The sequence below is a fragment of the Corapipo altera genome, unplaced genomic scaffold, assembly GCF_003945725.1.
Source record: "Corapipo altera isolate COAL_440 unplaced genomic scaffold, ASM394572v1 49, whole genome shotgun sequence".
Taxonomy (NCBI): domain Eukaryota; kingdom Metazoa; phylum Chordata; class Aves; order Passeriformes; family Pipridae; genus Corapipo; species Corapipo altera.
In genome coordinates, this window is record NW_020884879.1 from 3,394,743 (window position 1) to 3,419,890 (window position 25,148).

Genomic DNA, 25,148 nt, shown 5'->3' on the forward strand with positions numbered 1-25,148 from the left:
GACAGAGCAGGGAATTATTCTTCCTCAGGTGCATATACTTTAATGAACTTCATGAGGTTTTTGTTTGTCCATTTCTCCACTCTGTTGAGGTCCCTATCTGGTGTCTCAACTCCTCTCCCAGGTTTGGTATCCTCTGACAACTTCCTGAAGGTACACTCCATCCCATTATTCTGGTATGCAATGACTAAGTTAAACAGTACTTTATTAGGCTGTGACCCGTGGGGCTGTGGGCTGTGACCACTGGTGACTGGCCTCCAGCTGGATTTCATGCTGCATAGATTCATGAAAGAGAAATAAATGCTTGACCAGTCTGATAGCCTTATATGATGAGATGATTGCCTCAGTGGGTGCGGGTAGAGTACTAAAGCTTGTTTATCTCAAATTTACTGAGGCTTTTGGCACTGTCTCCCATAACGTCCTCATGAAGTACAGGCTAGGTAAGTGTTCAGTGAGTTGGACTGAAAACTGGATGAACTACTTAGGCTTACACAGTTGTGCATAAAATCCAGCCAGAGGCTGATAACTAGTGTCCCAGAGTCAATGGTCCAAAAATTGTCCCAGACAACGGTTCAAAAATTGTCCCATATCTTTATTACTGACCTGGATGGTGGGACAGAGTGTACCCTCACCAGTGCTGCAGGCAATACAAAATTGGAAGGAGTGGCTGATATACCAGAGGGTTATGCTGCCATTCAGACAGAATATAATGAACTTGAGAAATGGGTAAACAGAAACTTCATGAGATTTGACAAGCTAGAAGTCGAAGTCTTGCACCTGGGGAAGAACAATCCCAGGAACCAGTACAGGTTGGGGCTTGACAGCTGGAAAGCAGTTTTGTAGGAAAGGATCTGGGGGTACTGGAGAACAAGCTGACTGTGAGCCAGCAATGTGCTCTCATGGTAAAAAAAGGTTGAGAGCCTCCTGGGCTGCATTAGGCACAGCATTTCCAGCAGATCAGGAGAGGTGATCCTTCACCTTTGCTCAGCTCTGGTGAGACACAGATACACCAGAGGGGACATGTCCAGTTCTGTCTCCCACGTCTCCCAATGCAGGAGACATGGACATACTCCAATGAGTCCAGTGTATAAATGGACACGGATGTAGACATGCTGGAGTGAGTTCAGTGAATTCCAACAAGGTATTTAAAGGATAGAAACATGTGACATACAAGCAGGGGCCGAGAGAGCTGGTGCTGTTCAGTCTGGAGAAGGCTTAGACGGATCTTATAAATGTATATAAATCCCTGATGGGGGGAATGTGGGGGGTGTGGGAGACTCCTCTCAGTGGTGTCCAGTGACAGGACAAGAGCCAGTGGGCACTAACTGAAACACAAGGAATTCCATCTCAATATGAGAAAATATTTTTCTACTGTTTGAATATTGAGCACTGGCACAGGCTGACCAGAGGTTGTGGAGCCTCCATTCTTGGAAGTATTCAAAATCCAGCTAGACACAATACTGGGCAAACTGCTCTAGCTGACTCTGCTTTGAGGAAGAGGTTTAGACAAGATGATGTCTAAGAGAGGCCTTTCAACCTCAACCATTATGTGACTCTGAAGCACATGAAAGTGAAATAATAGCCCACTAAACAAACTGAACTAAAGGCATAAGCTCTCTTGTAGATTTTCAAACTCCTAATTTTGACCTAACAAAGTAACTGGGAAAACAGAACCAAGGGACATACATATTAGATAACCTCAATGTACTTGGAAGCTGGCATACTCAACTGAAGTTTTTGTAGCTAGGCCAAGTGAAATGATGAAGGGGATAAAGGAGAGTACTGAAGTAAACTACAGCAGTGCACAAGGGCAAACGAGGAGTTTAGACTGAACTGTGAAGTTTTTGCTCATATTAATATAGATTTATTATACCGTGAGTGTACCTGAAGCACCCTTCAGGTCACAAGTCATTCCTCAGCATTGTCTGTGCAACAAACTCACATTGTCATTTAACAGTTGCTTGAGTTGCTTATCACTTCTTTTCTTTGGCACAAGGTGTATATATACTGACAGTACTTCAGTGCTGCAGTTACCCCTGGTCCAAGTTCAGCTCTAGTAAGTATATTGCCGCATCACAAACCTTTCTGCATTGCTGGTTCCCCAACCCCACATGCAGAAGGGGAAATGCTTCCTGAAAAAGATCTTAAAAGATTAAGAGATGGATGTGCCACTGCAAGAGAGCCTGCCTTGACAGAGATACTTTAGGGCAGAACAGTGGGACAGATATTGTGGAGCCCTCTCACTATCCACCTGACCTGACATGCAGCTTCACTGTAGAAGAGACAGGCTCAAGCCTGAGCTCAAACACAGCTGTGATTTTAACCCAAGAGTCTGACTGTGCAAACAACTTCAACTTCTAAATCCAAGTACACATATTCTTGTTAGTCCTTCATAGATTCAGAGGCACTGGAGGAAACTGTATGTAGAAGTGGACATTAGGACCGCAACAAAAACAAATGTGAGTGGTAAGGAGTGGTAAGGATGAAACACAAAAGATTGCCTTCAGACACATTTTGTTTGGTGGTCTGCAGTGTATTGTTTTGACAAGACTGTTACACAGGAACCCAAGGTTTCTTCTTGTTTCCTTGCATCTTCCTCAGCAGTGGTTAACATATTACAGCTAATCAGGTTATACATTGGTACCAGAATTTACCCTGAAGTTGCAAAGGTAGCTAAAAACAGATATTGAAAAGCAGAGCACATGCTATTTCTGGTTGACTGCTGGTGTTAGATGACCACTGCTGTTAAAGGAACATGCATATCTATATACATAAATGACAAAAAAGGTGTTCGAGGAAAATGAGTAAATGCTTTATGATCAAAGAGAACAAAAGTTAGTGAAGATGATAACTGTAGTGAAAGGTTTCTGGAAGCAGATACTACCTTAGTGTTTCATCTTCGTCGTGTTTCACTAAACTTTGTTTAGGCTTTAGAGAGATCTAAGAACCACACAGAAACCACAGTGGTCTTCAAGACGTGAGAGGTTTCCAGGTATGCACAGACAGCCAGGGGTTTACCCAGTAGATCACTGGGACAGCAGCTTTATCATTTCCCCATCCCCTCTCTGTTTCACTCACCTCTCAACAAGATATTTACTGCTACTTGCCCCTTTGCACTCTTGCTCCTCTCAAATTTTAACATCATTCATCTTCCGTGGAGACACTTCTCCCTAACTTAAATTTCTGGCAGCCAGTTTAACTCACTGTTGTTGAATCAACTTAAAGGGGACTACAAGACCTCAAGCCAGATAAGTATCTTATCCTGCATAAAACATTTTAAATTCAGAATTGAAAATAAACGGAATCTTTCCATGAGAGGTATTCCATTAGGATTAGCCCCAGTTCAAATCTTTTTACTGAAGTAATAAAAAGACAAATCAAATATGCAGTGCCTCTGCAACTGTGCCCCAAATTATAGACTTCAAAATGAAATTGATTTCTGTTCTGAAACATTCTTCCATTTCTTGGAAGTTCAAAGGAAGTTTATATAGAATGGGACATCACCAGCTTCATTAGAATCCATTTTAAAGTGAATGTCCACTATTTGTTCCCAAATCAACCTTTCACAGCTTTGTTTAGATACATCCTCAGCGTATCAAGACAATGAAATACTCCCACAAAAGGCGATGTTCTTAAGTTAACTGCAGAGAGACAGAGCAGGTGAGCAATTCCAGAAGGGCAAGGCAGTGGCATGCAGGAAAAGCCCAAGACTGGATAAACAAAGTACAGCACCTGATCCACGTATTGAAATTGAGACAAATGCCTTTTTTATCACAATACACTCTTCCTCAGAAAAGGGCAATGGCATCAACAGAGCTGATTTTGTCACAGAGAAAATGTGCAGAATTAGGTCTCCTATCAACAACTCACAGCCCTGCCAATGGAGCCTCAAGTTGTGTTTTAAAAATACAAGTGCCCCCCCTTCTGGCCAATAAAGACTCCCAAAAGTGGCTTTGCAAGATATTTTGGGCTAATTTTAAAATGCAGTTAATTAGACTTGTTCTAAGACATAAACGCTCAGTCAAAGTAGAGAACTTCCACTGAATTTCAAAATATTTCTACACTTATTTAAAAAAGTGAAGGTTTTCCTTTGCTTATGCAATGCTATATTCTGGGCTAAATATATCTATCCATCAATTTCTTAAGATAATAAGAAAGTTGTAACAACTCTGAGTGTTATTTTGTGTCACAGGACCAGGCTTCCCATAAGCGTTCAGATGTGCAAGGGCTTACTTCGTGAGGAGTGGTGCCAACTCAGGCCACTGAAAGTGATAAAGTGACATCTGTGCCATGCTCAGCCATGCCAGGGGAATTGCTGTTAGCCCCAGACCAGGATGCTTTAGGTGGACTAGAGCACTAACCTGACTAACTGTCAGGTTGGTGGTTCATAAAGGTGATCAGTTCACAGATAGCAGTGATGTAATGATGCCAATGCCTCCATTTATAGCTTGGAAGGAAGGCAACTGAAGGGAGAGTAATTGTTGGAATACAAATACAGCATTCAGCAAGAGGACAAGAAGCCAAAAAATGACAAGCAAGTTCACTGCTTTTGTACGAGTCAGGTCCTTTCAATCTACGAGGACACATAATTGAGGGAGGTAAACTCTGAGTTTTCTCCTCTCTTTCTGGGTAAGATTTTTTTTTAGTTTAATTCCTATATCTTTTTCCTGATGTTGAAATCATAAATTACAATATATAAACTTATTTTTTTTTCTCCTAGGTAGTTACTCCTAGGATACTCCTACTGATACAGTAATAAGGACAAGATGGAAAATGCCTCTACAAGCAATGTCACAGTTTAGTGCAGTCTCAATGAAAATTCATGGCAGAAATAACCTAAGCAACACTGAAATACACTGCTTACATGTGCTGTTCAGGTATTTTGTATCAATAGTTTTCTGCCTTTTGAAAAGGAATATTAGCAAATAGCAGAAATATCACTTTTTTTTGTTTTGGTTTTTTGTTTGTTTGTTTTGTTTTGTTTTTTAAAAAAAGCATAATTCTGTGCTACAAAATTTGGTACCAGTGAACAAGTTATTTCTGGGCTTTGTCCTCAGCATCAACATATTGAGAAGTAGATGAATTAAATTGCTTAAATGGCAAATCTTAGGTTTAAATCAAAACAATGGCTACTTTTGTTAATTCAACATATCTTCAGAGTCAGTCAGTAGTCTGATGCATGCTCCTTAGCACATCTGCATTGTTAATATTAGCATATCCTGTGGATTTCTGCCTTTTAATTGCTATAACTCTTCTAAGTGAAAAATTAAGTAACAAAAAGTATGAATGTTTCTAAATACCTGATTAATTATCTGTTGTCGCAGCTTTTTTCCAGACTCTGAAAGAGAAATAAAAGAATTAGTTTGTACATATTTTAATGAAGATGATATTGGACATGTCACTCTCAACATACATGCCACAGAACAATAAACAGTGAATTAATCAAAAAAATAATCAAACTTTATAATTAAGAAACAGAATTTAATATGTAGAAATTACTTGAAACTTCAAAATGGAAATCTACCTATAATAAAAGAAACACAAGCCCCTCTTAATCAAGATGTGATAAAAGGATAACTGATACAGGGTAGCCAATCTTGCTAAGCTGGAACCACAAAGAAATCACAAAATTTAAAGGGGAGGCAACAAATTTCAAATACGTGCTATGAAGCATCTTAATATTGTGAGAGTGTACTATGTGCTGGAGAAACTGGTAACATCCAGCTCAAGATTTGACCACTGGAGGAGGAAAGTGACTTCTGCCATTACCTTAAAATAAAATTACGTGTCTGTGTCAAGACTGAGATTCGGCACCAGCTGGCTCAAGTGAGAAATTCTATCCTGATAATATCACAAAGCGGCAAGTTGAGTGATGGTTTTGTTTCCTTATTCTGGCCTTCTTCTGCAGCATCCTTCAGTGTGCTCCTGGAGATATAATCAGAGCCTGGACAATGCACTGCTTTCTACAGCTGTCTGGGACCCTAGCAGCAAGGACACCTCAAAACCATTCTTTTCTTTTCGACCAATTTTGTCTCATTTACTGCTCCCATGCACTAGATGTCAAAAGGGCAGCTGGTATCAATTACCCTCCCTTTGCTATTGGAGACCATCCACACGTATAGGGGAAAGTCAGGAATTTCACACTTGCCTATCCAGCTAGGCTACGTGCACCCAGAGGGTTTTTAAAAATAATAATGATAGGAGACACGACTTACAACCTGTCAGTACCACTACTAACTGTCAGGGGAGACTGCCTAGCATGGGTGACTGCCACCTCCAGCACTGGAAATGATACTCCCTTTCAACAGAACTTTTCCATACTAATATGTGTGGCACAAACAGAATTTTTAAAATGAGGTATAAATATATAAAGTGTTAAAATACAGTATAAAGACTCTATTTAAAGGAAAATTATCTTCCCTACTCATCCTTGAGACTACTACTCTTTTCAATGAAAGCATTATAGATAATTCAGATAAAGATAATTACTTAAGCCTATATTATAAGATTGTCTCTTATGATAATTACTTCCTGCATGCTTGTGTTGTGTTTTTATTTGCTAAATATAAAAATGATCCTTTTTTTAAGCTAAAAACCCTCTACACAACTATCATTTAGGAGAGATTTCTTAAAATGTATTCCCTTGTTCACTGAGTTCATCTTTGGGAGAAATAAGATTTATTCTTGTAACTAATATTTTAACCAAATAGATTGTTGGTAATAGAAGATTAAAGGAGTATGTGTTTTTAGCATTCTCTAATGATATACAAGTTGCTAGGAAAGCAGAGTGTTTGAAATCTCTGGTTAGATCAACACTATTTTGCTCAAAGGTTTGTGGACTTTGAATACTGATGCTTTCCTGTTTCCCAGTACATTTGTTTTTAGGCTATTTTGATTCACTTTAAAGGAATTTTAATAACTTTCTGTTGACAGCATGGACAGCTGGTCTTGAGAATTAGTGAAAATTCACTTGCTGACTGAGGAAGGAAGTGACATCAATGAGTTTCTAAAGTCAGCCCCGAGGGAAAAGTGTGCTCCACGAGAGTAGCCTTTCATGCCATTATATTTCCAGTGATGCCTTGAGATGCAAATTGCATTATCAATCAAACTTGTGGTTTCTACCTCAGACAAATATAAAAAAAGAACACAAAGACTGTGAAAGACCTTTGCAGCCATTCCTGACACTAAGAAAAAGGTGAAGAGGAATTTATGGTAGTTCTTTCCTTGTTCTCTCTTCTTTTGGTGATTTAAATGTAAGTATCGAGGAAAGGGCAGTTGCAGAAGTGTCTGTATGACAGGACAGCAATGGTAACATGGGTTAAACAGGACAGAGATTTACTAGGCTGTTAAGGATAGAAGAGAGATCAAATTCAAGGTCACCAGCAAATTGAATACTGTGTTCTCCATTTATTCGCTAGATGATCCTTGTCCTCATCACAGAATAACTATGTGAATTTGGCATAGTCAGCACTTGTACTCAGAAGGGACCAAGGTCTGTAATAACAGACATGCTGCAAATTAGGGTGGAAATATATTGGCACCATTATATGGGGAAGCCTGCAAAGTCCTGGCCTGTACTGTACTATTGTTTTGAAGGAACATCACAAAAAGCAGTGAAAAAACAAGAACAATATCTACAGCGCTGAAGGGGAATCAGTTTCCAGCTGCCAGTGACTAACAGTAGGGCAGAAGGCCATTGAAACTAGGCAGAATTTTGTTTGTCCTGTTTTGTTTCGGGTTTTGTTTGTTTGTTTTGGGGTTTTTTGTTTGTTTGCATTTCAAAACCCCAGAATTCTCCTACAATGACTCTGACCTTCTCAATTTCGAGAAGGATGTTTCTGTCTAGGTGCTGTGTGATCACTTGGGGTGACCATCAACATTCACCAGAGGGATTTAAGAAACTCCACTGAAAAAAGTGCTCCAAATTCAAAGGACATGAGGCAATGGGACACTGATGAAACGAGAATTGTCAGAACATGTCAGCCAGTCCTACAGGCAACACCTGCATCAGTCTCATGAAATGCAGGTAATACTTCACACTTGCAAGAAGCTTCATTTCTGGCAGATGTACATATCCTAAATTTAAAATTTATGACAGTTTTTCCTGAGCCACTGCAATATGGTAGCAGCTTATGCAAGAACATCAAACAAATCAGGAAATTTACTGCCATCTGAAAACTTACGTGGAAGGTGCCCAGTAGATAGCTGGTGTAGTCAAGAACATACCTTCCACAGCTCAGACTGCTTGTGAATGGCTTGCTCTTCTGCTATATTTCTTCTGAAACTCATTTTTCTACCTGTCCTCTGGCAAACTGTTCCTAAATGGGCTCAATAGTACCACCTGACCAGCCTTAAAAGCACAAGCAAATCAAAAGGCCTTAATTATAGTCAACTACAATTGCCTGCAACTTTGTGATTCAAAAGTTGTATTTACTAGTATAAACTACGATTCTTATTTGCTGAGGCTGTTCTTTCATGCTATGCTAACTGAGGCTAAACTGCTGCAACTGGATTCCAATGATATTTCTGCATCAGTACTGGAAAACATACCTCTCCCAATTAATTTTTACTGATTTTTTTTTTTTTGTTGCTCTGCTTGCAAAAAGTGTAATGGATGGTTGACTGGTTGAGATAAATGGCCTTCTTGGGTTGACCTCAAGCTATATCACTTAAAAAATATTACAACAAACATTGTTTAAAAAATTTCTCTGTATTTTCATTCCCTAATTAGTATATTAATTCCTGTTTCCAGGGCAAGTTGGGTTTTTCAATTTTTTTTTTTTTGTTGCTTGTCCTTATTATAAGATCATCTTACTGAGAGAAATAACATATGTTTTCTAATGTAACTGACAACTGCAAGAAATGAGAGTGTGCCTTAATTGCTGCTGTCACCAGGAATGGCAACACTGACTCCTCAGCCTTATGCACACAACCTACACAGAGAACAACATGTAATTATGCACACTATGCCCTGCTTACCTCCATACAAAGGAATGTGATATTTGTGCAGGTTTACAGATTAATCTTCTGTAATTCCCTTTAATGTTAAACTACTTCCAGCTCAAATATAATTAAGATCACCAGGTACAAAAGATTCAGATTGGAAATATGAGTACACTCCAACAGAACAAATAACAGCTTGATGCTGTTTCTTATGTTCAAACAGTCGGATATATTAAGGATTTTGACAGCATGTTTGTTCCCTAAGTATGAAGATGAAAAAACAAAGGTTTCATTTCAAAAGGCAAAACACTACTAACTGTATTTAATTAGAGAGCAAAATCCCTTAAATATACAGATCTGCCAATTTATGTGACATGACTGCTACAAGACCTAGCAATGAAGGATTTTAATTCTTTTTTTCCTTCCAAAAATCAAATCCCAATTTATACTTCAAGCAATGTCAATAAAATAAAGGCTTTAGAATAAAAATTTTGCTTCCTTAAGTCTTCAGATAATTCTACTCCTATTTGTGGCATGGCAGCAAGGGAGGGGATGAACAGAAATTTTCGGTCTGTCTCCCTGTTCTCAAGTATCTGAGGGTTTCCAAGCAGGCTGAGAAAAGTGCAGAGATCTCAGAGGGCAAAGGGGGTCCTCAGTCTTGCTCTGAAACAGTAACATGCCTAGTCTGACACAGACATCACTTAACTTCAAGTGGGAATGGTATTACTAAGAAATCAGTTGTGAAGAGGGAATTTTGTGTTCCAATACCAATTTAATTTTGTTTTTCCACTTTGTGAGACAAACACACACTAACAGCTTTGTATTTTACTTTATGTTTATAGACTTAAATAAACACATATGCAACCTATTCAGTTATGATCCACCCCACTTTCATTACTGGTGTCCTAATCAACCAGAGCGGATTTTGGGAAGTAAAAGGAAACCAAAGCACTCATTTGTGATAAACTTCTGCAGCAATATCCCATGGCACCTGAGCCTGAGGAAGAAACAGTCAGAATTGTTTTTCAGACTTTTAACAGACACGGTGCGACACCAACAGATTATCTCCTGTGAAAGCCTGAAACTTGGCATACAAAGATTAAAATATTTAGGACAGAACCATACATTTCCTATAAATTATTGGCAGAATCTCAGAGGTCTGTAAGCAACAGAGCTGTTGTAGATCTGCACAGCATCTCCTTCTTCTTCTAACAAGGAATTCAGTAAACTGAAAGTGCTCATTTATAGCATTGCCTTCAAAACCTAGTTTAGCTTACTTTTGTACCTCTGTGATAATTATGCAACTGAATATGCTTACAGTGGCCTAAAATATATTAATCACATATTCTTGGTATTGCATAATCCTTCTCAGTTGTCACAATGCCAACTCATAAGTTGCCCTGGCAGTAGGAAACATAAAAAGAAACCCAAGTTGATACTGATTGAAGCAAATGAAGGAAAGTTGGCCATCTCAAAACACTGAAACTCTCACAGCATTCCAAGGTCTCCCTAGCTAATTTTTCGTGATTACTTTCGATATGAAAACAGACCTTTAATTGTCAGTCTCTAATAAGGATGCAGAACTGTTCCCTGGGAGGTTCAAAGGACCCTGGGAAACTAAACATTTACGAAAGCTTTAGTAGCCAAATGTCCTGTGCTGATTAACATAGACCATTCAGTTTCCACCTAACAAAGTCATAACAAGAAGGAACCCCAAAGGAAAAAAAAATAAATTGGACTGACAAAGAAACATTAGTCTTAATAGGACTGAGGGCCCTCATTCATTAATTCTGTTGAGTGTAAAAAGGAGGTGGGGGTATAACTCAAATCCATTCCTGGACCAAATCCTGCACTGACTAACATTGTGTAACTGCAGTCAGGGTAACGAGATGTTATAATATCAGTTAATTAAAAAATTGAAGTTTTATCTGCTCTCTGCCTCAGCAGCAACGATAAATATTTTCAAACGAGACAGAATTGCCAGGATGCCCACTAACAGAATTAGTAAGCAGACTTGTTTGCCAGATTTCTTCTAGAAGACTGTGCTTTCTATATCTGGGAAAAGGAAAAGCAAAAATTTGACATATTTTTTCCTTTAAGGATGGAAGATTTGAGATAATGGAAACATGCCAGACAGCATACTTGGTTGTAACATCAACACAATATTGATATGGTTTGGGTGGTTTCCAGCTGAACGTGGTGTATATTTCCAATATCTATTTGGCATTCATGCTGTATCTAACAACAAGAGAAGTGTTTCAGTTTTGTTTTACAGCTCACTGTGCAACTGCTTTGAAAACCTTTTTCCTTTTATCCAACTGCTTCACTACTTTTTTCAGGTTCCTGAACTCTTAAGGAAGTGAATGGAACAAATTGTGCATACCTACTCATCTGCAATAGGCAAGCAAAGGTCAGCTAATTATGTCTTAGTACATGCATTTGAACAAATTCTATCACAATGTGATCCAAATCCAGTGGCAGAAACTGTTCAGTTCCCACACTGCAAGGGCTACTGTTTATTCATCTGAAATCACATGGACCACCAGCCTCCACTTTCATGTTGCTAGTAATGTATGGTGCTTTATGGCGCTTTATATTATGATCATCTGGGGGGCATAGGTCACATTAATCAGTTAAAATGTCTTTTTGACTATGCTTCTGTCAACCTCAATTGCTCATGCAATTATATTTCACAAAATAGGTTTCTGGACTTTGACACAAAGGAAGTTGTTTTCACCCATCAGCTGGTCCATTGCAGTTTCCTATATTAAGGTTCTTAGTATATAATTCTGTGATGGATCATGGAATGGCTTGGGTTGGAAGGGACCTTAAAGGTCATCTACTTCCAATGTCTGTGCCATGAGCAGGGACACCTTCCACTTGACCAGGTTGCTCAGAGCTCCATCCAACCTGGCCTCGGATGGTTGACTGCGATTTTTTTCTGACAAAGGAAAACGGTTTGACGTTTACTCTAAGAACATTCCAGTAAGAGCTGTCATGATAGAAAAGCCCATGGAGAGCAACTAGAGCTTGAATCTACATACTCACACTCCACTCAGTAATAAAGCTGTGGACATACAGCTCTCTCTTTAACATACCCTGCTATGGTCTTAGGCAGCTTAGGCATTGCACTCACAGTGGACTGAAACATCGCACAAATTTGTCTTCGGTTTTGGCTCCTGCTTGGTTTCTGTGCATATTACGAACATATGGTTGTCCCCACCCAGATGAGGAATGTAAGTCCAGTTAAAATCTGCAGACCAATTAACCATTTCGAGGCAAAGCCACATGGAGTCATGACCATCCAATCTACCATATCCTTAAAAAGGTCAGTTGTTGTTTTTTCACTTATAATGAAGATAAGTTGATATCCAGCTCTGGAGCACACTATCCTGATATAATCTTAATTAGAATATGCAGATGAAGACACCAGTACCAATGGGAAACAGCACACAAGCTGCTAGAGGGTTATGCCCACAGAAGTTTATTTTGAGTCACCTGCTAGGATAACTGCACCACAAACAGCTGAGCTACAGAGCTTCTCTGGTGTGAATCAGAAGCGGTGGTGTGTGCAAGTTAAGCACACAGCAAGCCCAAACAGGGGTGGAAAAACTGAACTTCTTGGCACTAATTACAAAGTAGAGTCCCACAGCAAAGTCACCATGGGAAGCCTTAGTCTACAGTTTCTGTATTTCAGAAATAAAAAGGAGACGAATTGTCTGTTCAACATAAGGCCAGGAAGTGACCAGTGGTGATGAGAGTAAATATTCTTTCAATTTACTACTCATTCAGAGTTATGCCTACATAAATAAACTGTACTTGTTTAAATCTGACCTCTTTCTTTGTTTAAGATCTAAATGTGCCACTCTAAGGCATGCTCTTAGCAGAATGGCCTCAAACAACTTCTCTGAAATTATTCCAGTTACATGCAGAATATTCTCCAATGAGAATGTGACACTTACAGAAGACACCACTCACATTTACGAGGAAGGCAACATGCATGAGTATCTGGAATTAATCCACTAGTGAAGAACAGAGGAAAAAAGAAAAAGGTGAAATATGAGCTCTTTGAAATAGAACTTTAAACCTGGAAAACTCAGAAAATTCTCAGAACCAAGTAATTTTATAGTAAAAGAAAACTAGGAGAAGAAAAGCAAAGAGAAACAAAGCTAGAACATAACCTTTGCTAATGCATAGCTCTGAATTAAAATTGGTCAGATACAAACCAAAAACCTACAGCAATCAGTTGCTGCAGGGAGTACAAATTTATCTACACTTCGTATAACTAGAGTATGACCTTTTACGACCAAATCTTGTGGTTGACTTCAGCTGTAATTATTGGAAGTCATTTGTAAAAGGTCATCCATGACTGAGAATACAATATGAATCCAAGATGCACAAGGATTCAGGTTTGTGCTACTCAAAAGAAATTGGGAATAGAGAAGGAGGGTGGGAAGCTCACCCACTGCTACAGATTCAGTTCTCAAATGGATTTGGATAGTTTGATGAGAGTATTAAATCTAAGTAGTCAATTTCAGATATGTGAATTATGAGAGAATACACAGGTTTTATTCCTGTCATTCATGACTATGTTATTTAAGCATTACCAAAGGAGTTTATATTATCAAATAAGGTTACTTATTTGATTATTGTAACCTTAGTCAATTTTTGGTGTCTAGAGCACTGTAGAACATCATCTTCCCACTGATTCTCCACTTTAGGAAAAGATTTTGGATGCTCAGTTTTTACTGTTATAAAGAAGTAAGGTTCTTAGGTAAAGATAGTTTATAGCCCTAATTAACATATATAGCTGACTTACTGCACATACAACTGTAGTACTGTTTGGTTTTGGTGTTCTTTTTTGCCTTTTTGCTTTTCTTTTTTCACTAAAAGGATGTTATTTTAAGGACCTCCTTACAAGAAGAGCCAATAATGATGCACAAGCAATTCTCAACCAGAAGAGTCCAATGGGCATGTGAAAACTTGTCATGTTTTTAGTCACATTCTCTGAATATCAGAATATTCAAACTGTATCCTCCAAGGTAGTTGATTGGGGGAAAAAACCAACAGCATACAATAATTAATGGGTAGAAGCAAAAGAAAAATCATATAAGAGAGAACTGGCAGCAGTTATTAGAGACTACCTCTGCAGAAACCCAGAACCAATTCTGAAGGCCAGTCTGTGAAGGATTCACCACCAAATACATGAAAGTAAAATTAAGATTATGCAAGAAAATATTCTTTCATGCTTGATATCTTCAAAGCCAAATCTGTAGCTCAAGCTTGCAATCTGCCCTACCACTAGCTATGGTCAGCCAAATAGCAACCGAGTGTACATTGCACATACTGTGGCTAATTGCAGCCACCTCCTTGCCTGCTGGTGAAACACCCTGATCTGATGCTCCAAGCCTCACAAACAGCACCATACTCTGCTTTGGCAGGAGCCCTTTGCTTGCTTTAGAAATGCCTATTGTGCCTCCCTCTGTGTGCCATCCTTGCTACACCATCTTGGATATGTGCGCAAAAGTGCTCAAAAGTGGGAAGTGGCAGGGGTGATGAAACAAGTTCAGCTGGAGAAATCATTATGAGAACTGAATTCACATATGCTACTGAAAACATAGTTAAATGATTCCTTTTAATTAAACAGAGACTCGAAATAACAGCAGTAAGGTGGTACCCAGTACCCAGAAGCTGCAAAGTACCCCAGCACCTAAAGCATAAGTGCTGCACTGTATCAGTTTGATCACTCGAGCAGAGTCTAAGTAGACGCTCTCATGCACAGAGGGTGAATTGTCAAATAGGCCTTAAAACCACACCTGCAAGTGTTGTACACACCAGAATTTTCTGCTCACAAAATATTCTGCTGGTGCTCGCAAAGGACCATATGTACATACCAAAAGCTGGTGCTTAGGTACAATTTGCATGCATAAATGCGCAGGTGCAGTTTTATGGAGACCTACGAGAAGACCGTGACCATGTAGCTCACAACTACTATTTCCACAGTAGCCTTCCGACAACAAGTTAAGTAATCTTTCCATAGGATGTACCATGCCTGGTAGAGCAAGGACAGGTGGAATTTACAGATGAAATTGCAGTCATGTTCATGACTGGCAGACTGATTTAAGAGACAAGCCTACTCAGTCCCAGTTTGCAAACCACGAGTGTGTACTAATACCAGCAGCGCTGATGATACCTCAAACTGAGGGTAGGATTAATGTGTTATCTGCAAAGGTGAAAAAGGAATTCTGAGAGAGTCCTTAGCACCAACATGTTTTTTTTAATGACTGAAAAAAAGAGATAATTCTATTGTCTACTCTCTCCTAGTGAACTGCATTCTTTTTCAGGCATTAAAAAGTAATTCTGCAAGTCTGACTTGAGTCAGCATGAGAATTACAGACCAAGTTAGGTTCAGCAAGTACTAAGTGACAGTCACATAATATGGTGTCTTTATTCAATGTAAATTACTGATTTCTAATGAATTGAGCACTCAGGATGAGACATTTCTCTTTTGTTCTGACAGAAAAACAAAGTCAATATTGTATCCAATTATCAATAAAACTTTTTACTGGCTTCTTGCTAACTGCAGGGACAAGGTCTTCAGGTATTTCCACAGATTAAAGGAAAGAGGCATATTTCTATTTAGCTTACTATTCATATTTAATTCTAATGGACACAATTCTTTATATGGAATCTGATTTTAAATTGTGAAAAGAAACATAAATGAAATGTGGAAAAATTCTCTTCAGATTAGAAATTATTTTGGACTGAAGCCACACCAATTACTATTGCTTAAATATTTACTGAAGGGTAAAAAACCAATTTGACAGGACTGAATTTCTTGCCTTCTGAGGGATCTAAAAAAGAAAATGTGATAATTGAGAATCCACCCCCTATATAACTTTTGGGCATTACTAACATATTGACCTACTGCTATAACTAAAGTGATTTGTATACTTTGGATTGCTTACAATTTAAGGGCTAGGTCCAAATGTTGCAAGCATATGAGATGTAAATCTTCAGAAAAAAATAATTTTACATCTTGATGTTGCTGGTAGGGGGTGAAAGGAGTGCCCAGCATTTTTAAATGGATGGTTAATTAGATGTACAGTCAGAGACTGGAAGAGCAGAGATACGAACAGCTCAGAGCTTCAGATTTCTTCTGTTAATAAAAGCATAGCAGTATGTTCTTACTTTCAACAATAATTTTGTCCCCTGGATTATAGATAATTAGCTCCCAGGATCACATTATAAACCAGAAACATCACTGGTTGTTACTCTATAGCACCAAACTTAGGTTAAACATAGTAATAGCTTATCAGTTAGAGGAGAAACCACAGACATGAAGAAGATAAGTCATAAAGAAATCCCTCAATTTTTAATTCTCATTTCTGGAAAGAGACTAGACCCATTCTATTAATGTGACATGGACTACTATTGCTTTGCTGGAAAACATATGGCATCATGCTACCACCTAGTCATATTCAACACACATAACCTTAGCTAAAAATACCCCTTTATACAAGCTACAGACAAACAACTTTTCTTAGGGTTTGGTTTCATGACTGGCTTAACCTTCTCAATGCCCAGTTCCAGCTCTTGCTGCAGCTGCAGTGATGTGCTCTTCCTCCTCCCATGCAGTAGCCACTAGTGCACTTGCATGGCAGGGTCATAACACATCACAGTCCTGATTCAGCTAAAAATTCTCATCTTGCTTAATAGGCTGATTTTCAACCATATGAGCTCAGTTCAGCCACATGAGCTGTGCAGATGGAGACACATAGCTGGAAACAACAGTGGGGGCAATGAGAAGTCCTCTTCTACGGACACTCAGATCTAGATCAGCATAAATCTCCTGTAAATCCACATCTTCAGAGCCCTCATCTGCCCAGCTGCTACAGATCCATCAGCATCAGAACACCAAGGTTTGTCACAAATGACTGAATAGTTCAGATGAGCAATAATAACAAGTCACTTGACAGTCAGCTATTTTCTTTCAGGGATTGCATGGTATGGGACTCCATTTTTTTTTTTTTTTTTTAAACTCAGATACATTGTCTATTTGGTTTTCCAAAAGGTATTCGATAATATCTCTCTCACAAGGCTTCTTAGGGAAATTTAACAGACACAGAACTAGAGTGAACATCTTTGTACAGATTTAGAAAACCAAATGGTTAAAAGACAGGAAAAAGGGCATAGGAATATAAGAGAGAGAACAGTCAATTCTCATAGTGGAAGAAAGTCACCAGTGGAGTCCTGCTGCCTCACGTCAAGGACACCCATGCTCTTCAACATGTTTTGAAATCACCCAAGAAAGGGACCAAACAAGGGAAGAAAATATTTACTGATGATATTAAGCTATTTGGGGTAGAAATAATGGGGCCTAAAGAGCTTTTTATTAGAGTAGGTTGGTAATAAAATGTCATATGAAGTGCAATTTATACAAAATGATGCTAGAAAACTTCTAGGGGGAAACTTCTAATTTAGACTCAAAAGTAGGGGGAAACTTTTAATTTAAACTCAAAAGCAGGGGACTCTGAATTGAGTTCTGGGTACACTGCTACTCATGAATGAGATCTTGGGGTGGTAAAACTTCTGTGTAAACATCATGTCCATGCTCACAAGTTAGAGAAAGCAAATTGTAGACCAGAGGAAAAACAAAAAACAACTATTGTTTTTCTGTATATTCACACACTTCTGTCAAATATTATATGCAATTCTGATCTTTCCACTCATGTCCAGAACTAAAGAAGAGGAAAAGAGGGTGGACTGAAAGTGTAGACTGGCTTACAAGGAGCAACAGCTACAAAACCTGGCAAAGCAATGATCCAGAGGAGATAGAGATCTGTAAAATCATGAGTGACATGGAAGGGGTGAATCAGAACTGACTGTTTGCTGCTTCTTGTAACACAAGGCTGGGGGCATCAGACGAAGCAGGCAGATGGCAGGTTGAAAACAAACATGAGGAAGCAGCTCTCCATGCAACTGAGAAAGGAAACTCAGGAACACTTTGCCAGGGGATGTTATGGCTGCTAAAACTTTACATGGATTAAGGGGACAACCGAACAAGCTGAGAGATGGGAAATCCTTTGGGGGTTGATAAGCAACAAAAAAACCACCTCTGGCGTAGGAAGTTTCTGAAACACAAACTGCTGGAGTTTGGGAAAGTAATGTGAGAAGGTTTCACTTTGCTGCTAGGATATTGAGCAAGAGTGAGCTCTGGTCTCAGCCAGTACTGCTGCTGCGTGCATGTGCAACAACACAAGACAGCTAAAAAAGGAAGGCACCAGTTTAAAATACTTCAGAGTCTGGACACCCTCAGTAATTACATGCACCACTGCACATGGTGTTGACCATTCCTGTTAAGCTGATACACACGTCTCCAACCACAGGGGACTGACCAGTTCTTCAATAAATTTCCAAGGAAAAGGAAGAACAGACTTACTGAGTATTAAAAGTACTAGACTCTGTGTGCAATGAAAAATAAACAAACACGATCTCAGTGACTGCCCAAGTTACCTAGAAAGTGTACAGCAAGCAAGAGATTGACCTGCAGCATCCTAAGCCTAATGCTAACACCAGACCATTCTTTCTATGCCACAGACTGGAAACACCAAGTGATCAGAAGGTATTATGTGAACTTTTTACCACCTGTCAGTTTTCTGGTTTCCTGGTTCTGCCTCCTTGGAACTACACAAAAATCACTAGAGAAAAACAAATGAGCCTTTCTGAGAAGTGAGCTGTGTTGGATCTTTGTTCATAAGGCAGATATTAATTTAAAGAATACAAATAGCCCAGCAGCCATTAAAATGAACTCTTAAGCACTATTTCTAATTATACTGCATTGATTAAATACAGTTATATTTTAATTAAGCTTTGTTCATACCGTCATCCTCCTATATATTTTTCTCCTTCTAGAGGAGGGAATTAATCTTTTCTTCCAGAGATTCATTTTCATGGCAAATAATACTTATCACTTCATTTATTTTAAAAGCGAAAAATAAAACCTGGCCAAGACACAGAATGTCTCACTTGTGTTAGGCAAAATCAGCTGTCCACCTGCATGGACAACCTCCAAATCAATTGCCCTCACTCCTTTCATTGCTGATTCCTGAGTCCTAACAAAAGGCTCACTTTTAACAGTCTAAGACGTTACAGGTCCAACTGCAGAGTTTGTTAACAGATTGTGTGAGTACTCCCAATCTATTTCCTTGTGAAATCAGGTTACCTACAATCCCAGCTGAAGAGCAGCCCAGCAGTTTGCCCAATACCGCCAATGGAGAAGAGAACCTGAAAGTTAGCACCTACTGCCCTCTACCTGCTTCACTTAAAATGCCTAAGCAGCAAAACTAGAGAATACTTTACTTTCCAATTTTTTAAATACTCATTCTTACTTCTCCAATTAGAACTGATTTCTAATCTATTTCTTTTTGATTACAACAGTAAGAAGTGTTATTCCTCTCTATGTTGCAAGTTACATGAGGGATTTCCATTAAAAAATGTGCAGATAAATATTTCTTGCATAATTTTATCCTGTTTTCATAAAACAGAATTTTAAATTTCTCTTAACAACATTCAGTGGGACTATGAATTCGGATGTCTACCTTATCTTTCCAGGAAATGTGGTGGGAGGTGTACTACAGTGAAGTTCATCATGACGGACAGAGAAAAAAAGAATTCCAGCTTGTAAATCCTTGTCCTGCAATATGATACACATAGTGAAACACTTATACAGGCCATCTGAGTACCTGGCACATACTACAGAGCGGCAGACCTTGATGCCTATACAGATAAGACTTCATCATCAAGGACAAAGTTCTTATAAGCCATAGCTAGCACCATGAATGGGGACCCAGAAAACATCAGTCTCAGTAGTCTTGACTTTGCATCCAGCTTAAGCAATAATCTAAAGTTATCAACTCTGACTTACATTTTAAATTCTCGGTTCTGCCCAAGAGGATTGCTTGAAATTCCTTAGCTATAGAGAATCGAAGGAAGTTATTTTCTTGGGTTTTGTTAGAGGGTACACTACCCTTTGATAGTGTAAAGCTGTTTTTCTTTGACCTACAGAGTAGAAAACACTTCCATGTCCATGTGTGAAGGAACAGAAGCCATGTAGAGGGCACTCAGATAGCTAGACCTGGCCTCAAGTCCGTGAATGCAAAGGCAATGCTGTAGCTGTGGGTATATATGTCCATTAATCATGAGCAATGGTTCTAAACAGAAAAGATACATGAAACCCTGGCAAGCTGTTACAATTCTCGTATCCCACCTGCATGTCTTCTAAAATGCACCACTGTAGCATTCCATCCATGTGAGGCAGGAGATACGGGGAAATATAAAAGCCCACTTAGATATGTAGCTACTTGAACCTGTGTTTTCAAAACTGGTTAAATTTCCAAGCTTCAATATGCTTCTAACAAAGACTTAACCTGAGGGAGTTTGGTTTAGAAATGAAACAAAGCATGTGTTTCCAGCATATTTGGTCTTTGTCACTGCTTCTACTTCACCTTATCTCTGTCACCAGTGGTCTGGCAGAGTTACCATCCCTTCCCATTCCCAGACTCATTCAAGTTCACACCTGGAATATTCACCCAGGTTTCACTCCCTCACAACAGCTGATTAATTTGATCACTAACATGTCAGACCACCCAGACAGCTAAAGAACCCTCAAGAAACACTGGACCAAGGCCTTCTACGGCAAGCTCTGGTCAGAAGCTGAGGCCAGTGCTGACAGACACACCATGACCACATGCCACTTGCTGAAAGCATGTGTAAACTAATACTTGGCATTCTGTATACCTCAACATTAAGCTGGCCTGGCAGATGCAGTCCCTGAGTGCCTTCTTTCTCTCTGTGATTGGCAGTAACAGCCAGAAAAAAAATACAGCAAACCCCACCCGCTTGGGACACCCCTTGGGCCACCAGCTCTCCAGCCCACTGTCATTGCTTATCCATCAGAGGGTTATGGAGAAAAAAGGTCCCACGGCAAACTGTCACATCCGTGGAGCCAGTAGGTAAAATGCACTATTTTCCCAGCACAAAGACAGCTTTACAGGTGTACTAGGAGCTGTGAATATGCCAGTGTGTGGCCAGGTTGCCAGTGGACCTTAAATCCCATCTGAAATCCCTGGGGTTCAGTGTCCAGCAAAACAAATCATTGGAGCACAATGAAGCTAGATGGTATACTAGTGAAGTGTGAAGTATTTTAAACCCATTCATAAAAGAGCACTCCACTATGTATCTTAGGTGCTTCACGACTGGTATGTGTAAAGGAGGGCTCTGGCTTTGTTTGTTTTCAATAACGGGAGTTTTTACATTTGTAAATTTTCAGCAGAGATTTTGTTACTCAAGAACTGTATGTGTGTTTGTGATTATACACCCCTGCTGCTAAATATGATAATTTGTTCCACTTCAAGTTTTATTAATTAAATTACTACTAATTGAGCGGCCTTTTGGTATAATTTTAGCCTGAATGTTTTATGCACTAAACTCTGTGCACTGTAGCTTTTCCTTAGCCTTTCCTCTTTATCCACTGTCCCAGAGGAAATGTTTCACTGCATATCAATGCCCTGACACTCTTCTGTTTGGAAATATTTATGGCTATACTTGCATACTCTTAAATCAATAATAAAAGCCAATAAAATCAACAAATATTTTAGAAGATATTTTGAAGAAAGAAAAGCTATTACCAAAAAAGACAAACCAACCAAACATGGTTAATTTTATGTGACTAAGTGCCCTCTAGTGACAAAGTCCAACTCCAAATAACGTTCACAGTCACTTCCAAGCATTACACAGTTTTGGTTCTCAGTATCTCAAACATTGTGGGTGTTTTTGTTGAGTTGGGGTTTTTTGTTATTTTGGGGTTTTTTGTTTAATGAAAAGGAAGCGAAATAGCCAACCTACCTCTATCTATAAGAATAACAACAATAAACACCAATCACTGTGTTAGCCTAAAATCTGTCTTTCTTATTGGAACATGACAAGGCATTTAATGCATAGGTAGCACCAAAGTCAATGTTCGCATTCCCATGACTCGAGAGAGATACATAGCCAGCTTTGTGGTGGGTTGTTTAAATTACACAACATCCATTGTACTGATACACTGCTGTTGCTTCTAAGAGCTGTCTGCCACTGAGTGGTGATGCTGCAAAGGAGAAGAGAGAATTAACTCTGGGCCAGGCCTTGTCTCTTGTTACAAATCCCTCAGTGCACTGAAGCCCATCTCAAATTAGGCATTCTTTCCCCAGAACAGCCCACCCACATGCTGGAGCAAACAGGCACGCATGCATCTTTCCCTGCTCCATGATCTTCTCCAAAGATGTAAGTGAAAAACATGCACTTAGGGAAGCTTGGCTTATAAATGAGCTCTCAGGAAAAAAAAAAAACAGCTTCAAAAGAAAAAATGTTTGTCCCTCAAACATGTTAAATTTGTGAAATTAGAGAAATCATAGAAAAGATACCAATGTCTTTACTTTGTACTGCTACTCATTAAGGTGAAAGCTGAAGATTTATAAACTATTCTTAATACAGAAGAAAACTGTATATTATTATTATTATGATATATAATACAAAATATACAGTATATTTCTATACTATATTATAACATATAATACATTATATATTATCAATTTTATGTATATATATACACACACAGAACAGATCCATGATCAGATTTTTGGATGCCACTTCAAAATTACTCATTGCTGTTCTGTAAATAGGAGTTCTGTTATTTCAGGTGTTGTCTTTGGTTTTTTAATGTGGAGAATCTTGCACTGACAATTACACATCACTTTGTAAAACAGCTCTCGGTCATTTTTTAAAACACCGACAATGACTAATTTAAGCAACGCTGTTGTCTGCTATGCATTATTTTAAAAATAAAAACACTTCAATGAAAATGTTTTTTTTTGTCTTCACACTTAATGAGCATGAATTATATTTTCTGGTTTTTCTAATGAAGTAATAACCTTACCACAATAATTTTCTTTGCTGTACTCACTGTCTTTGCACTACAATAATCAATGATGCTAGCTAGAAGCTAGCAGATTGCCAGTGTGCTCCCAAGTTACTGTAAAACTGGGGTTTTAGTCAGAAGTACTCCTATATTCCTCTGGAACATCAAATTGAAGGCTTAAAATATAGCTTTTTCAGTAAGCAGTTTCTTAGAGAAGATAAAAAACAGCTCATAAAACAAAAAAGGACATGGCAAAAGAGACAAATTGTTCTAATGCAGACAGCATAAAATGCACTGAAGTAAATTCAAATCTTCTAAGAAAATTTTGCTTCCTTAAAACCAGCAAACACTGATACTAAGGTGCTCTGAATTGCAATTTGACCTTTCAAATTACTGTTAAAAATAGGGTACAGCTTTATTGTTAGTACCTGTTCTCAAGTTTTAGCACAGTAATTACATTTCTGTCTCTTTGTTCATATTCAACATTGGCTAATATTGGTTAGAATTGACATATCTATATATATCAAGAACTGTAACGACAAACTATCTACCCAGCAGAAGGAATAAACCACCCTTAAGTATTTTCTCAGTCATGACAGAAAAATCCAATGCCTTCTTAAGGCTAATAAATGTAGACAAGAAACATGCTACTCTTACACTTTCATGAGACATAAAGCTCTGCAGTTCATTGTCTGTGGAAATTTCTTCTGAACATATTAAAATGATCTTAGGGCTCTGCAGAAACCCTGCTCATAAAACAAAAAAGCTAGGATAGTAAAAATTAATATATCATAAATAAAACATGCATTTCAGTATATATTAAGTGACAGGTTTCCGAAACTCCACCACCACACACATATTCACAAAGCAGCAAGAACACACGCAATTCATTAAACCCACTCAAGTGTGCTGGTTCTTTCTGGCATTATTCATAATTGAAACATTTCAATTCTAGTTAACAAAAAAACCCCACCTTCTAATTTAAAAGTAAAACAAGAAAATTTGTTCTGTGTTTCTAGATTACACAGAAGTCCACAGTGCCTTCAACTAGCCACATTAAGCCTCAGGGAGATTAATTTAAAAAATTTTGGGGTGTTCTGTGCTTTTTTTATAAGGAGGCAATTTAGCCCACTCAAACAGAAACCTTTGCAGACACAGATCTCTTAAATATTTTTTCCAGTATGCCACACAAAGCCAGACAGAAAAACAATAAAAAGTGCTAACCTATATTTTAAATATATACCTTGAAAATGTTATTCCTTAAATAGGAATGCTCTTAAATAAGCATAAGGAACAGATGGGCTGCAAAAAGCAGAGTAAGAGCAGTGTATCCTGCAGGATATAGTACTGTGGTGACAGATGACAGGATGGAGGTGACAGTCTCCCCCTACTTTTCCCTTGCTTTAACCACAAAGGCTCCCTGCAAAGCACATAAGTGGTTAGGAGACCTCATCTGGACTGCCTACATGAAAGAAGGCAAAGCACCCTGAATGAAATGGATTGGTCTGCTACAGTGAAAATTAATGGCTGAGAATCAGATTCTGCATCTCGGGCTCAATATTCACAAGCCAGAGGTGTGCACCTCACCAGCTCTGACCTCAGTCCATCATTACTCAACATCTGATTTGATTTTGTACACAGGCATAAGCACAGATAAGGTGTATTTTCTTGGTCTCTTTTAGTGGCTCACTGGGCTCCATGCTGCTGTCCTCAGACACAGACCCACCTTCTGAACAAAACAAAACAAAACAAAACAAAACAAAAATTCACACCAAGATATGGAATACCTGATTTGAAACAGAGACACATCCTGCAAGACTAGACTATATAATGCCCGTAAGTCTCGTCTCACTGTATGTGTTACATGACTGCCCAGGGCACCAGCTCTCTTGACAGCAGAGCTGCCTGTACCTTTCCTAAAGCTTTGTTACATTTCAGGGGCATTCCCATAAATAATACCAACTTTTCTCCACTTTGGGCCCTCCAAAGAACAAGAATAACTTTTTTTTTTTTAAAAGTTACTTTGAAATCTCATTAGAACAATACCTACAAGAAACTGGGAGAGCCCTTTGGGAAGGGACCACAAATTATTGCTTTATTCCTTCATTCTTCACTTGCAATCTACTTTTGGTTACCTGCTGGACACCCAGTAGAATTTCAGTCTGGTCCCATATGGCCTGTCAGCACTGGGCAAACAAGAAACCGAATTACATCCTGCTTATATAAAATCATGTGAAAGCTATTCCAGCAC

General features: G+C 38.7%; 1 protein-coding gene across 4 annotated transcripts in view; it reads right to left on the reverse strand.

The window, feature by feature from the left end:
- The window catches only part of CHST9 (carbohydrate sulfotransferase 9), a 98,196-nt gene that overhangs the window by 23,220 nt on the left and 49,828 nt on the right, over positions 1-25,148 (reverse strand). For all 4 annotated transcript variants that reach the window (XR_003526881.1, XR_003526880.1, XR_003526882.1 and 1 more), the window contains exon 4: positions 5,298-5,335. Coding sequence is in view for 1 of the 4 variants with exons in the window: in XM_027638576.1 (XP_027494377.1) it covers positions 5,298-5,335 (38 nt within the window). In the remaining 3 variants the exon portion in view is untranslated. The remainder of the gene's footprint in view (positions 1-5,297; positions 5,336-25,148) is intronic.